Raw genomic sequence first — 15719 nt, forward strand, 5'->3', positions numbered from 1 at the left:
GTAACTCTTCTAGTGTTCTATTACAAGTAGCCCCCAGTTATCTCTTGAAGGAAACTGTAAAACAATCTTGCCAATGAGAAGGACGGACCTGGATCATTTTTTAGCATAGTAAAAGAGAGAAACCAGAGAGAATGAATTCTAACAGTCAAGTTTTGGGGGGAAAGAAAAGACTTTATTCTTTGCAGGGGGTTTAGAGCTTTACCTGAATTATCTCATTTAACTCTCACAATTCTCAAATAGTTTCACTGTCATATTTTACAGATAAGAACTGAAGCGTGGCAAGATTAAGGAAGTTGCTCAACTTCACATAGCCAGAACATGACTCTAGGGAGTAGAGGCTAGCGAAGTGGGGTGCAAGAGGTCATCCAAATTTCTTGAAATACCAGATCTTTTTACCTCATCATATATGTTAGATTGTCAGTTTTATCGTTTTCTTCCCAGCTTTATTGTTTGACAAAAAAATTATATATATTCAAGGTGTACAATGTGATGACTGGATATAATTATACATTGTGTAATGATTACCAAAATCAAATTAATTAAAACATCCTTCACTAATTTATGTAGTAGTTCGGTGGGGGGGCACTTAAGCAAATTTGTCTTAGCAAACTTCAAGTAAACAATACAGAATCATTAGCTATAGTCAACATGTTGTACGTTAGATCCCCAGAACTTGTCTTAAAACTGAAAATTTGTACCATTTGAGAGAGAAGTGTTAGTGTTACTGAAATCACAGACTTCTGACAGAATTTGCAGGATGCTATACACAACTACACAAAAGTGCAGACAATAGTTTCTTGGACCAGGAGTCAAAAAGGTCACTGTTTTAATATATTAGTCAAGCAGACAGGGCTATACTTTATAAATAAATACACATTATCTGGGGATAAGTGTTTAAAAAATTATTTACTCATATAATACACAACAGGCTTGGGGATCAGTCTTGAAGCATGAATTTTTACCCAGTGGGCCATGTTGAGGGGGTTGCAGCACAGGCCCAGAAAGGAAAGCAGGCTGGGGCTCTGAGGGCTTGTGAGACGAGGACACTGGGCTGAGAAGATAGGGCTTCACTAGGCGGAGGGCCCCAGGGGTACCCCATACACAACCCTGCCTTGGCTTCTCGTCCAATTTGGTGCATCTCACACTACACAGCCCTGCTCCACCCTGGTGTCAGCAGGCATTCAGAAAGCCTCACACTTCTGCTCCAGTGAACACTGCCAGGATAGCCCTCTCAACTTCCACCCACCCATCTTCTGCCCATTTGTTTTCTTTGTCTTCAATTCCACTGCTACCCATCCTACCCCCACCCCTTAGCCTCACAAGACCCAAGTGTCTCCACCCTATGCTGCAGGGCACTTAAGCAGGATCAGATGCCTTGCCAATGGCCTGCTCTGAGCTTTGGCCTCTCTCTGCAGTTGTATCTAATAGAACAAATACAGTAATTGTGGAGTTGAGCTTAAAATATTCAGACCTCAGGTTTCAGAGTCTGACTGGCCTGGGTTTGACACCTGCCTCTTAGAAGCTCTACTTCTGGCCAGGCACGGTGGCTCACACCTGTAATCCCTGCACTTTGGGAGGCCGAGACAGGTGGATCACGAGGTCAGGGGTTCAAGACCAGCCTGACCAACATGGTGAAACCCCATCTCTACTAAAAATACAAAAATTTGCTGGGTGCAGTGGTGGGCGTCTGTAATCCCAGCTACTCAGGAGGCTGAGGCAGGAGAATTGCTTGAACCCAGGAGGTGGAGGCTGCAGTGAGCCAAGATCGTGCCACTGCACTCCATCCTGGGTGACAGAGCAAGACTGTCTCCAAAAAAAAAAAAAAAATTAGCCAGGCATGGTGGCGTGCACCTGTAGTCCCAGCTACTCAGAAGGCTGAGGCAAGAGAATCGCTTGAACCTGGGAGGCAGAGGTTGTGGTGAGCCAAGATCACGCCATTGCACTCCAGTCTGGGCAATAGAGTGAGACTCCGTCTCAAAAAAAAAAAAAAAAAAAAAAAGCTCTGCTTCCTTCTGGAAGTAACCTCTCTGAGGCTGTTTTGTCACCTGTAAAATGGGGATAATTTTGTTTATCCTAATTATCCCCATTTTACAGACTAGGAAAACAAGCACTGGAAGTGCCAATACTAAACTGAGGCAAACACACAAAATAAGCAGCTTTTTCTCTTCACAGTTGGAAACACTGCCATTTGCCTTAAAAAGAAGTGTGTAAAAAACATTTTTTAATAGGAATAAAGCCAAGTAGTCTTAACCACCACTGCCCTAAATGTAAGCAGAGGCACCATTTTCTGCAGTGTGCATCAGGCACATACCACAGGTGTACAAAGAAGGAAATATACTGATGTTAGAATGAAAGTGTTGCCATCATTAAAGTTTTCAGTTGGCCAAGTCAACTGCCCTTCATACTTGCTGCCAACACTCACCTCCCCTCCTCCACTCACTCATCACGACACAGATGTACATTCAGTACCTACCTGTATGTTCGTCCACACGTCTAATGACTGAACATGGCTGCATTTCACATACTTGACCCATGAAAGCAGGAGGCGTGCCCTCATGCATGAACCACTTTCTTTTTTTAACACAATCACAAACCTTTTCCACTTAAATGTTACTCATGGCTGTGAAACTGAATCCACATGTTCCTGGCACTTTGACTCACCTACCCTGGCCTTAAAGCGATACCCTTTCCCTATCTTTTTACCTATAGACGTTATCCCTAGTGTCCTAATAGGGTTTAATCTAGGATGGAGGATTTTAACAGATTTTATTAACCATGTGTCATATGCTAGGGGCTGTGGAGCAAGACTCAGTTAACTATATGTAAGCTCCCATCCTGACACACTTTATGAAATGAGAAAGGAGCTGAGAGATACTTCAAGAGAAGGGTATGAAACTGAAGAATGCCTTGTCATCAAAGGGCAGGAAGTACCTTAGCTGGGTTATCCCAGTCCTGGCACCTGGTCCTCAGTCTTCAAGTTCAGAAACTCAGGTCATCATTTCCTAGGAACTGGGTGGATTCTGGGAGATTGCCTCACACCAACCAAACTCACAAGAGATTCAGTAATAGCCAGAGTGCCATTTTTTTCCCTTCACAATGGAAAATGAACCTGATACTGCAGTTTATCTTAACAGAGCACACCTACACTATGGGGAAGTCTACTTAAGAGACCAAATGATAGATCGGAGGGTTGTCTGGTAAACTTAGATTCCCAAGTCAGCTGGAAACATACCTAGAGATAATCTCTTAGGGTAGAATAGTTGCCTGTGAGAAGTTTGCCCAAAGTACTGAAGCTTTATAGTTTGAATGAGTCATTTGCTAACCTGAGTCTCCAAACACCTTACTCTCGCCCTCACTTACAGAAATTAGAGATACAGGCATGGAAGTTAGTCCCACATGATAGTAAGATGCCAAAGAATCTGATATGGAGAGATGTCTGAAAGCAGAACTCTCAGAAACAAATTTAATAAGAGGGGGAGGAGGCAAAGTGTCCAAATAAGAAAGATTCAAAGTGAAGGGAAAACCAAGGGTACAGTATCTTGAGAGCCAAAAGAAGGGTTAAGAAGAGATGGTCCACTATCAAATGTGACAGAAATAGATAACACTTTCCAAGTGGAAAATCACTTGTGACCTTTGAGAGTAGTTTAACAGAGCAATGAGAGTAGATGTCTGATTGCTAAATCATCTCTAACTCATTCTTCAGAGTTAAGTTTGCAACACAGGCCGGACGCGGTAGCTCACGCCTGTAATTCTAGCACTTTGGGAGGCCAAGGCGGGCGGATTGCCTGAGCTCAGGAGTTCGAGACCAGCCTGGGCAACACAGTGAAACCCCGTCTCTACTAAAATACAAAAGAAATTAGCTGGGTGTGGCGGCGTGCGCCTGTAGTCCCCGCTACTCGGGAGGCTGAGGCAGAATTGCTTAAACCCGGGAGGCAAAGGTTGCAATAAGCCAAGATCACACCACTGCACTCCAGCCTGGGCAAGAGCACGAGACTCTGTCTCTACAAAAAAAAAAAAAAAAGTTTGCAACACAAAGCAATAAGGTTTGTGATAACATCTTAATCAATGAACTGGTCTTTATTGAACAAATACCCTGCAGTCTGCACCACAGGAATCACCTTTTGTTTATGAGATGCAGGAAACTACAGTGCAAAGAACACTGGCTGGGAAGTCCAGGGCCCAAGCAGCAGAGTGTTCACTGGTCCTTAACTTTCAGAAGAACTGCAGATAGCCTCCTGTCTCTCTGGATGAATGTGTTTCAACATTTCTAACTGAGAGTAGGGCTAACTGATCAGGTACCCCCACTGGCTGTAACCTCACAGCTCTAGCATTTGCAGTTCCCTCTGCCAGGAAATCTCTTCCCCCAGATACCCACACAGCTCACTCCCTGACCTCCTCCTCAGCTTTGCCCAAATGTCAAATTATCACCTTCTTGTTCAGAAGATCTTCCCTACTCCCCGTTTCCTTGCACAACCCAGCCCCCTTCCCTGCTTTACATTCCTCCATGACACTAATCACCATCTGATGTACTGTTTTCCTCATCTGTTTATTGTCATTTTTCCCCACTAGACTTCAAGTTCCATGAAAGAGATTTATTTTGTCCTCTGTTCTGTGGTGTGCTTGGCATAAAGTAGATAAGCAAGCATCTGCTGAAGGAATGAATTAAATGCCAGCTGCAATCCCCAAATTACAGTAGATACACGGGAAAATTTTCTTTAGGAGGCTGAATTCTAACAGCATGATATCGAACAAGGATAGGGTCAATACAGAGGCCAGTGCTGTTTGAAAGTCATCATTTCAATGGTAACTCCTTCACTTGTGCTGGACTCGGTCTCCCCTCAGGAGACTCCTTTCCTGTTCAAAGTCAGTATTTTATATACTCAAAACCAACAACAAACTCCAGGTGTAACTTTATTCCACCTTCTCCAACTTCAGAGTTCCAACCTTAGAGGACAGAGCATTATGTGGAAGGAGGGTAAGGACTTGATATAAAAAAAGTGATAATGACATACCCCTGGTTCATTTCTGGGTTTCCTCCTAGGCCAATTCAAAACTTCCAAAATAAGGTCAAGTAACACAATAGGCTCACACTTGCATCACAAGCTGTTTAGAAAGTGTGCATAGATCTCTGGCTCAGACCAGATGTCCTCCCCACCATGGGCAAGGGCTGGTGGGAAAGACACTCCCAGCCTTCGCCTTCTTCCAATACTAATAAATAACCTACAGAAAGAGCAGCGCTGGAGGCTGGCCCTTGAGCCACCCACTGCTACCGTTGCGGAGCCAGGCCTGCCTCATAGCCCTCTGTCTTCATGTCATTGAGCCCTAGCTCCTCATTTTGGTCAAAGGTGCGCTTGTAACGCTCCACCTTCATCTCAGGATCATCTTCAGGCGCATACACATTCTGCAAGGTCAAGGAGAGACAATCAGTGCCGCCGTGCCACTCCCCCTCTCTGCAGGCAGCTTCCAATTCCCACTTTCCCAAGAACAGAATGAGTTTTGGGTTTTTTTCTTTTTATTGGCCTCCAATTTCCCATGGCTAGACTGAACTAGTGTGTAGCAACAGAGCCCACATGGGCCAGGGGTAGAAGACCCCAGCCCCAGAATCAGGGAACAATCCACCTATTTTGTTATATCTGCACCTTCTTATGAAAAGTATGACAAATGGTCTTAATCTTGGAAAGAACTTAGAAGAGTTTTGCCTGACCCATGGTAAGTATCCAATAAATGGTAAAGGTACATCAATCACCAGACTCTCTCCTCAGTCAACTTAAAGCCTATCAGTTTCCTATCTTGGCCTCCGGACAAGGTACCATTTCTCCTCAATCCATCATCAGATTTGCAAAATGAAAACTCCAGAACTGGGACAAGAGCTTGACTACAGAAAAAAAGGGGCCTCAGAGTATCCTTTTTTTTTCCTTCTTTACATACACTTAAAAAAAAAAATCCTCTCCCACACCCCCCTCTTTTCTTCCTTATGTATCTTCTAACTTCTGCCTCCTTGGTAAAAAGCAGTCCATTTAGAATCAAGTCTTTCAGTTTCTAGGGAAATGATACATATTTAAGGAAGATCAGAAAATGTATCTCTATGAAACATCAGAGAAGGTCTACTATACCTGCAAGTAACTGTTTCCCGCTGGATCATCCATAATAAAGTGGGCCTTCATGTTACCTTCGATGATCTAAAGGAGAGAGAGAACACAGCAAGTAAATTTTACATAACCCCTGGTAAAAAGAGGCTATGTCGGGGGAGGGGGGAGGGATAGCATTAGAAGATATACCTAATGTAAATGACTAGTTAATGGGTACAGCACACCAACATGGCACATGTATACATATGTAACAAACCTGCACATTGTGCACATGTACCCTAAACTTAAGTATAATAAATATATATATAAATAAAAAAAGAAATGAAATAAATGAAAGTAAAGAAAATTTTTTAAAAAAAGAGGCTATGCCTGCCAGACAAGAACCAACCCAATTTATATTACAGAATCCCCAAAAGTTTTAAGAATTGGTGAAATTAGGTAGCTCTGAAAGTAGAGGGGAAAGGTTCTAAAATAAGGACTGTTAGAAAAGCCAACATCAGCAAGCTGTGGACTAGGGGGTGCTGGCCCAGTTGAAGGTAGAGGGAAAGGAATCAAGAACAAGTAGGTTAAATGAATTTAAGCTTATGGGAAACAGAATACATACACACCCCAGCCCCCTTCCCACAGCTCTCAGAACACTGCCAGCCAAGCCTTTACCCTCAGGCCAGGAAATGGAACAGGCACAGTCATTTAACCTCCTTGTTCTTGAGTCCTTTCCCTCTACCTTCAACTGGGCCAGCACCCCCTGGTCCATAGCTTGCTGATGTTGGCTTTTCTAACAGTCCTTATTTTAGATCCTTTCCCCTCTACTTTCAGAGCTACCTAATTTCACCAATTCTTAAAACTTTGGAGGATTCTGTAATATAAATTGGGTTGGTTCTTGTCTGGCAGGCGTAGCCTCTTTGTCTGACTAGCCCAGCCTCTTTGTCTGACTAGCCCAAGAGGAAAGACCTAACAATTCTGGCATTGGAGGCCACCTCAGCAAAACAGCTAAGTTAAATTCCCCTGTAATAAGCCCCATGTCAACAAGGCTCACCCCCTACTCATGTCTTTAGCCCGCTACTTGTAAGAAGACAATCAATGATTATCAGACATCTGAGCAAAGCCCTTAACACTGAAAGATGGGAAATCAAATGGGGAAAAAAAGGATGCAAGGAGAATAAAATGTCAAAAAAGATCCAACATCAGTATCAATAAGTGCTATATAAACTGCATGCTGAAAAAATTTTAAAAATAATAATCCTCAAGAAGAAAAAAACTACATCCTTAAGACAGGATGCTATTTTTTAAAAAGCTCCTTGGAAAATAAAAGTTTTAGTGGAAATGAAAACCTCAATTGAAGGGTTGGAAAATAAAGTTGAGAGAATCTCCCAAAGAAGAACAAAAAAACGAAGAAACCAAAAATAGGACCAAAAAAAAGAGTAAACTATAGAAGACCAGACAAGTAAGTCTAATATCTAAAACCCAGGAGTTTTCAGAAAGAACAGAAAAAAAAAATCAGAAAAAAGATAATCTTCAATAGAATAATTCATGAAAGCTTCCTAGAACTGAACCACATGAGTTTTCCAGACTGAAAAGGTACATCTACCAAGTGCTTAGCCCAGTGGGTGAAAGTTTACCCACACCAAGGCACACCCTGAAATTTCACATCAAAGGAAACGAAGAGATCACAAGACTAGGTCACATATAAAAGACCAGGAATCAAATGGCTTCAGACTTCTCAATAGCCAAAGTGGAAGACTGTAGTGCAATGTCTTTGCCAAATTGGAAGACCATAGTGCAGTCTTCGAAATTCTGATAAAAAATTATTTCTATCCTAGAATCGTATTCCCAGCCAATAATCACTCTAGTGTGATAACAGAATAAAGACATGTTCAGATGTGGAAGGTCCCAGAAATTTTATTTCCCATGCACTTTTTCCCAGGAAGCTACTGGAGAAGATGCTCTAACAAAATAAGGGAGAAAAACAAGAAAGAAGACATGGAATATAGAAAACCAGAAGAGGGCCGGGCGCGGTGGCTCACGCCTGTAATCCCAGCACTTTGGGAGGCCCAGGCAGGCAGATCACGAGGTCAGGAGTTCGAGACCAGTCTGGCCAACGTAGTGAAACCCTGTCTCTACTAAAAATACAAAAAATTAGCCAGGCGTAGTGGTGTGCGCCTGTAATCCCAGCTACTCGGGAGGCTGAGGCAGCAGAATCGCATGAACCCGGGAAGCAGAGGTTGCAGTGAGCCGAGATCACGCCACTGCACTCCAGCCTGGGCAACAGAACGAGACTCTGTCTCCAAAAAAAAAAACTAGAAGAAGAATCTCCAACATGATGGTTAGATGTTCAAAAAGTGGCAAGACATGAGCATGCAGCCTCTTGTTCACTGGAGCCCCAGAATTCTAAGTACTGACTGGCCAGTGACCTCTTACCTGGTCCATCTTCTGGCTAAACTCCTGTAGTCTCTCCGTCTGTCCAGGATTGGAACTGTCGCCCAGTGTGAAAGGATTTTTGGTCACCTGCAATAAATGATAATCCAAACTGTGTGAATACTGGCTTTATATTTGTTAGGCCTGACCATAAACTAGGCAGGGGGTGACAGTGGGTGCCGTGTCAGGGAAACTTGGTTTCCATTTAGCCCACACCACCTTTCTGACCAAGGCAGTCACTCCTAGGAGTCTATGGGATAATGTGCCAAGATAACAAAACTGGCAATGTAAAACAAAATCGAAACATGTTCTTAGAATATGACCTCTGATACTAATTTGGAGAAGAAATGCAAAGAAAAAGTACAATTTACAAATACAAAATGCCCAACAGAGAATCAAGTGAAATCATTCATCAAGGAGATAAATATTTGGGCTAAGTCAACCCATACATGTATGTTTTTTATGTTGGAAGTTTTAGGTGCTAGAAGGACCCTCATCCCCTAACTTTACAGTAAAATAAATGACTTATCCAAGACCACAAAATAACTATAAAGTCCCAAAGTTAGGCCTGGAATTTCCATTCAACATTTCCCATAAACTTGTCTTCACAATCCAAAGTAATATTTAAGTCTCTTAAACCAGCTTTAAGGCAAAGAAACCCACAGTTACCAGCACCGAAAATTAGGATGTCTGAAGTCTTCCAGTCCCTCTTCACACAGCCAAATTGCTCAAAGGTGGTTTACACACTACTCAGGTGACTCACCAGTTCCCGGATGTCTTTCAGCAGCCCTTCCAGTGTGGTGAACTTGCCCCCGAGGACGGCCATTCCCAGTTCAAATTCTAGCTCTGGGATTTCCACACTGCAAGTCTCAGACTGTGAGATGAGAGGTCAGTTTAAGCTTTAAGTCAGAAGCAAAGAAAGCCAACCAGAGGCCTCCTGCCCAATTAATACCAGCAGTGATAGACTGTGGACAAGGGCAGCTGTCTCAGTTTTCTCTGACTCCCTTGTTAAAGCTTGAGACTCACTCCTGTCCATCTGAACCACGGGAATAGATCCAACTTAATAAAGGGAAACTCAGTCATAGCTTTGAGCTGTCAGGTATCCTGTCACTAGGGGACAGACAGAGAAGAGGACCCAGATAGACACTGGAGGCCAAAAAGCTACCAGGTCATCAGAAAGAGCTAAAAGGGTCGCCTTCTAAACCTGCGATTCCAATCTTAGATTAACTCCCTCTGCTCAGGGGTCCTCAAAGCCAGGGAAGTAGGAGATACCTCATGTCCCTGAACATTATTTCTAAAAGACAACTTCCCCTAGATAGAGACAGTTTATCTAACTTATGAGGACGACAGTGACTTTCCCAAGCAGACTGTTACCTTGAGGAGGTCTCTGGTCATATCTGAGGCATCTGTGATGTGGAGGGTGATCCTGGTGCCCAAGGGTTCTACTGCTCCTCCAGATTTCACCTGCATCGATAACAGTCAGGAGCAACAGAGAGACCTGAGCCTCACTTGGTACCCAGGAGACCTGGAGTGTAGGCTTGGACATCCAATCAGTTAGGCCCATTAATAGCTACCAAAGAAAGAGCCTTCTAAACAGCAGTCGCCCAAACCAAAAACACCAAGAGCTGGCCAGGAACAGTGCCCAACCCTGGTAACATGCCAAAACTTATCCCAAATTGCCAATAAACTCTGAATTTACCTTAAAAAAAAAAAAAAAAAAGACTCTTGGGGTTGAAAGAGACTTTTAAGCATTTATTGCAGTCCTTTCATCCACTGCATCCAATGTGTGGGTCTCCTTTATAATATTCTGGTTAAAGAATTTAATTAGCTTATACTCAGATACACTCAGGGGAAGGGAATTTATAATTCTCCAAGGCAGCTCATTCTATTTTCAGACAGCTCTATTGAGTTCTTCATTGTGAAGTCAAAGTCTGCCTCCCTGAACTTCCATACCTCTGAGGAGTGGGTCAAAAGACTTCTCTCTTCCATATCATCAACCTTTAATATGTCTTAAACAAGTTATAGAATCTCTAACTTTTCTTCTCTAGGCTAATTCCCATTCCTTCAAGGGCTCATCATCCTACACTAGACCTAAGAAAAAGACCCAAGCTACTCTACACTCCCTGCCCCCGAGTACTGAAGTACTTAGGAAGAATGATAGTTAAAAGGGGGTTACCCTTAAGCTAGTCTTCTTCCCAAATAATGGCGCCCACCCACCTCATTGGTCCGATGCCCACAGTTCTCGCAGTTGGTAGCCATGATGATAACCTCCTTAAAGTGAGGGATTTCTGGAAAACGGAGTTAAGGAAATCTACTTCCAGGCGAACAAGACCACCATCTGGGGAAAAACAAAACCAAACCCCACACAAACATATGCTGGTCCCAGAACCGCAGGAAATATTCACAAGAGGCAGCCCACAGAGTCCTCCAGAAGAGGGCAAGTTCCCAACCCATGGCGATCCCTGTTCACACATTTGAAGGCATGGCTGAGGTCACACACACACAGTCTAGTGACCATGGCCTAATTTTCTCTTTGAACACAAAACCCAAGGTACACAGTCTAATCAAAGATAATATCTTCCTTATCACTGGGTATAAAGCATGTGCTTTCCTTGAAAGGGATGCTCCCAGCCTGATTATAATCTTCATGCCTGAGTCAGATGAAGAGCAACCCAACTGCTTGGCAAAAGATACGTACTAGCTTCATGTTGGTCTGAGCGGGGGCATTGCATTCTGGGCAGTTTGTGTTGAACTGGAGCACCTGGAACACAACATGGGGACAAAGGGTGAGCCCTCCCAGATGGGATGTTCAGGCTAAAGACACTCAGTTGGTATGCTGGTGGTCATCTATGTTGGTGACAAGGAAGACAGATGCTGAACAGCATCAGTCTCAGCCCACAACTCTGCTCCTTCCTCACCAGTAGCCAATGTGACTCACTTCATTTCTGAGATCTTCCTCTTCTGGCTTCTCTGCTGGTGCTTCTTCCTAAAATAGCAAAGATGCATGTCGCAAGTTGGCAGGTATACCTCCGCGTCCCCAACACCCTGCCCTGGAGTGGGAGAAATGCTCAGGTGCCACCTCATCAGTTATGTCAGGTGCCACCTCATCAGTTAGAGAAACCACAAAGTAAAGCCCCAACCAAAGGAAGAACAGGACTTAAGATAGGATCACAGCCACTGCCATCCTTTCTGTGAAGTTTACCCAAGTCCTGGACATAAGCAAGATGAGAAGCACAAACATGCTGAGATAGGGCACACAGAGCAGCAGCAGCAAAATAAGTTCCACTGACTCCAAGCAATCCAGAGTGCGCGATAATTCCAGAGCATTCTTCTGGATCCTTCAGTCCACTTACTTGGAGCCCCAGCATCTCTTCCTGCTGTCGGGTCCGGTTGTAGTGTGTGATCACCAGGGCATCATCTTTCTGAGGAGCATGTGGGTTTTCCACAAAACTGTTCCCTGAGGGATCATCAATGATCTAACAAATGGGAGAAGAGGGAGTCATTGCAAAAGGAAATCATAAACAATCCTACATCACTTACTATCAGACCACGCAGGCATCACAGTGGAAAATCCCAGCAGTCTTAATGGTCCCTCCTCCCCTAATCAAGGGCAACTCCAGTCTCTCAATACTCACCAGAGTGAAAGGAGAGGCTACTTGCTTTAGCTCCTTCAGTTTGACAATGAACTCATCAATTCTTTCAGCTGTAGCATCTTTGTTTGCCTGCCATGAACAGAGAGTAAAGCATCAGCCCTGGTGGTGTACCTTATGCCCTGCCCCTTGTCATGCCCATGTTACTTCCATTAGGAAGTCACCACCTATCTCAGTGTGAGTGGAAACAGAGTGACTCAGGCTTCACAATGAGATGTAGCAAACAAGCCTGAAGTTGACGGGTGGTGACAGGTGAGCCTCATTTTTCTCACTCATTCAACCATTTAGCCCAGGCACTCATGCCACGTTAGAGATATAATAGTAAATATATCAGTCCTCTCATGGGACTCCCCAGCCAATTAAGGAGACAAATAACTAAAGATGCAGTTATAATATATTACTTCTGTCATAATAAATATAAGATGCAGTGGAATACTCAGGAAACACAGATAACCCAAGGGGATTAGGAAAGGCTCTTCAGAGGTAATGTTATATTGTCTGATGAGGCCTGAATATATACTGAGGGAGGGAAGTGGAAAAGACAATAATTATAACATATGCAACATCCTAGCAGCTCCAGCACCACCATATGCTTACCCAGAAAGTTTCCAACACTTAGTCAGAGACTCTTCAGACACATGGGACACTCTATATAAGCAATTATTCCTTGAGCTGCTACAATCAGAAAACCCCAGCTTACCCTTCGTGCAGGCTGGTCCTGCTCCAGGCCAGAGATAGCACGGGTGATCAATCCTTCAACAGTGGTCAGAGCTTGTGAACAAGAACAAAAGACAAGTGTGACTTAGCCTTAGCTGTGCCATCAAGTCCCTGTATGACCCTGGGCAATTCACTTGAACTCTCTGGGTCTTAATTTCCTCATCTGTAAAATGAGAAGGCCAGGTGCAAGGTTCCATTCATGTCTGATGATAGTGATGCTAAAATTCTACAATAAACACACTATGGTATTACCATTACTTTCTACCATCTCGAGCTGTTTTACCTAAGCTTTCCACTCATGATTAACTAATGAAGATCACAATGATTACATGGTAGAACCCATACACAAACCATTAGACCTGGCACCAGGGGGTTTTGCAAGAAAGAGGGTAAGATTCTAGCTACATGCGAACAGCCCAAATACTCTGATCTTAAACTTACCTCCTTTCTGGCTAAAGGCAGGAATTTCAAAATCTAGCTCAGGAATCCTTGTGGCAGCAGAGTCAGTCTTCACGACTTCTCTGTTCATGTCCTGGGAAGAAAGGAATACGTTCAGTACAAAGAGACTGCAGAACAGCTTCTCCTCAAGTAATAACCAGACCGTCCCCTTCCATCAGACCGCAGCCCAGCTGTCTCTCCCTCTCGCCACTCCACAGGGTCCAGACTGCTGCTTTCGAATAGTACAGGTGGTGTGAGCCAGGCTGTCCAAATGGTGAGAATACTATTCATAACAACTACTGCTCATTTCATACCCTCAGACAACATTTACAAAGCATTTTCACAAATCTTATCTCACTTGAGCTGATGACAACACCAGTACCATTTTACAAAAGAAACTAAGGCTAGGAGACATAGGGGGATTTATTTAAGATCCGACCGCCTGGACCAGAGCTCTGACCCCAGTACCGAATCTCTCTCTAGAATACTGAGGCACCTGCTCTGAGGTCCTCTCACCTCCAGAGCCCTGACAGACAAAGTGTAGCGCACTCCCTGGTCCTGGATCCTGCCTGCCGACTGGATCTCCGTGTTGTTCCAGCCACAGTGCTCGCAGGAAAAGGAGCTCACTATTATTTCTCTGAAGAAGGGAATCTTGGTGAGCAGGAGGCGCGTCATGCCCTGGTGAAGTAGAAAGTAGCTAAGGAAAAAATCAATGAAACTCCTTTTCCCCGCCCTACTATCTCCGGGCGCGCCTCGGGGTCCCCGGCCTGGCCCACCTGGCTGGGTCTGACCCCCGGCTCGTCCCGGCACAAGCCCTACCCACCCGCCGCTCGCGGCCGCGCCCCCGCCTCACATTGCAGTAACAGTTCATGCATAGCGACTCGATCTCGGTGGGCTGCTGCTCCTCGTCCTCGGCGCTGATGGGCCGGAACAGGTGATCAGGGGCAGGCGGCGGGGCCGGGGCGGGCGACGGGGCGACGGCAGCCCCCGGGGGCCCTGGTTCCACAGCCCCGCTGGCCGCCATAGCCACCACGCGCAATTCAGACCTCGGCTTCCTACTTCCGCCGCTCTCGCGGCCCCACCCCTCTCCCGTCACTTCCGCCAGCTGCCACCACCCCCGCCTCCCTTCTTAAAGAGGCCGCAGACTCCGGGCACTCGGGGAACAATATCGTCAAGGGCTCCCGGTTCCCGGGTTTATATGGCTCGAACCTTCCATCGCCAGCCGGATCCACCTCAACTCAGCCGTCACTTCCCCTAAGACGTCCTCTTAGAACCAGGGCAGTTTTTTGCTCCTTCACAATAGCTCCACCGCACGGGGTTCTATTGGTCCCTACGTCGATCTACAAGAGCCTGACGGCAAGGGGCTGGACTTGTCCCTGAGGAATCCCTGAGAAGGTGCGCCCGGAGCCGGGCTGCTTGGTTCCAGTGTTGGGCCACATGCTGCTTGCGTGCTAGGTCGCCCCTCCGGGTGGCTCAGCCTCTTCCCCTGTCTCACAATCCCTGAATCCCTCTGTCCCTTTCTGTTCTTCCCACTCCCTATTCTGTCCTCATCACTACCTTCCCCAATCCCAGCCTCAAGTACACAGCCCTCATTTTCACTCCTATCTCCTCATCCCCATCATAGCCCTTGACCTATGCTTTTCCAGTTTCCTAACAAAAACAAACGCACCTTTTATTATTTCTACCTTTCTAGCACTTCCTCTCTCCAGGTGCTGGGTCCACAACCCAGTTCTGTTGCCAACATTGTCAAAATCCACGGTGTCAGGGAAGACCAGCCTGCAGGCATGATGAGCCTACATATGTGTGGGGTCTGTGCTATGGGGTTGGGGAGCAGGCAGGTGCTGAGAACCCGGGAACAGTAGGCTGAGCTGGGAGTAAAGGGGGCCGGACAGGGCAGTCCAAAGACAAGGGGCTGTGTTTACCCTTTCCACGTCCTTCACCACACCCCAGTTTCAGTTCCCAGGGGATCTATAGGGAGCATTGGTGCCCCTGAGTGAGGGGAGTCCCAAGAAGAGAGTCCGGCATAAAAAGAGGCCATTCAAACTCTAGAACAGCAGGAAAAAAGGAGGCAGCCCACCTCAGGAATCTTAGGTCCACCAGGGCCACAGCTCTTCCAGACACAGCCTGCATTCCATGCACAGTGTCCTGTGGGGAGCAGGCTAGTGAACAGTGCAGGTGCAGAGGAAGGGCCCATAACCCAGGCCCTCCTGCCAGGTGTGACAGGCAGCCGTTGTCTAGCCAGGATCCCTGAAGCAGAGCCCAGCCAGACCCCCTTTGACAGACCTGGACTGGGAGGGGGTGGATGAGAAAGAGCAGCAAGGGAATGGAGTGGGTGATGGGTGTGCTTTGGGGATAGTGGTGAGGCCACTGCTTTCAGACATGGTCCAAATGAGAGTCACGCCAGGCAAAC

At 45.5% G+C, this 15719-nt stretch overlaps 1 protein-coding gene across 2 annotated transcripts; it reads right to left on the minus strand.

Annotated features, from left to right (window-relative positions):
* Positions 1-4898: 4898 nt before the first annotated feature.
* On the minus strand, positions 4899-14395 carry ZPR1 (ZPR1 zinc finger). 2 transcript variants are annotated; one of them, XM_004052176.5, is made up of 14 exons: positions 14163-14395; positions 13826-13987; positions 13313-13403; positions 12855-12925; positions 12140-12226; positions 11858-11980; positions 11443-11490; positions 11199-11265; positions 10722-10792; positions 9879-9968; positions 9268-9378; positions 8508-8594; positions 6114-6179; positions 4899-5401 (listed from the first exon to the last, which is right to left on the minus strand). In XM_004052176.5, the coding sequence occupies exons 1-14, from the start codon at positions 14331-14333 to the stop codon at positions 5267-5269; spliced, it is 1380 nt and encodes a 459-aa protein (XP_004052224.1). In that variant the 5' UTR covers positions 14334-14395; the 3' UTR covers positions 4899-5266. The 2 variants fall into 2 exon arrangements, with proteins under 2 accessions (XP_004052224.1, XP_055210944.1); XM_055354969.2 differs by lacking the exon at positions 13826-13987 and having other exon boundaries at positions 14163-14375.
* Positions 14396-15719: the final 1324 nt, after the last annotated feature.

Source organism: Gorilla gorilla, chromosome 9 (assembly GCF_029281585.2).
Source record: "Gorilla gorilla gorilla isolate KB3781 chromosome 9, NHGRI_mGorGor1-v2.1_pri, whole genome shotgun sequence".
Lineage (NCBI taxonomy): Eukaryota > Metazoa > Chordata > Mammalia > Primates > Hominidae > Gorilla > Gorilla gorilla.

Excerpts from the sequence above, each read along its gene's own strand:
- ZPR1 (XM_004052176.5), bottom strand. The coding sequence starts at position 14,333 with ATGGCGGCCAGCGGGGCTGTGGAACCAGGGCCCCCGGGGGCTGCCGTC. Across the intron at positions 12,926-13,312 it reads TGCCTTTAGCCAGAAAGGAG|CTCTGACCACTGTTGAAGGA; the intron begins GTAAGTTTAAGA and ends CTTGTTCACAAG. Across the intron at positions 6,180-8,507 it reads TTAGCCAGAAGATGGACCAG|ATCATCGAAGGTAACATGAA; the intron begins GTAAGAGGTCAC and ends TCTCTCCTTTAG.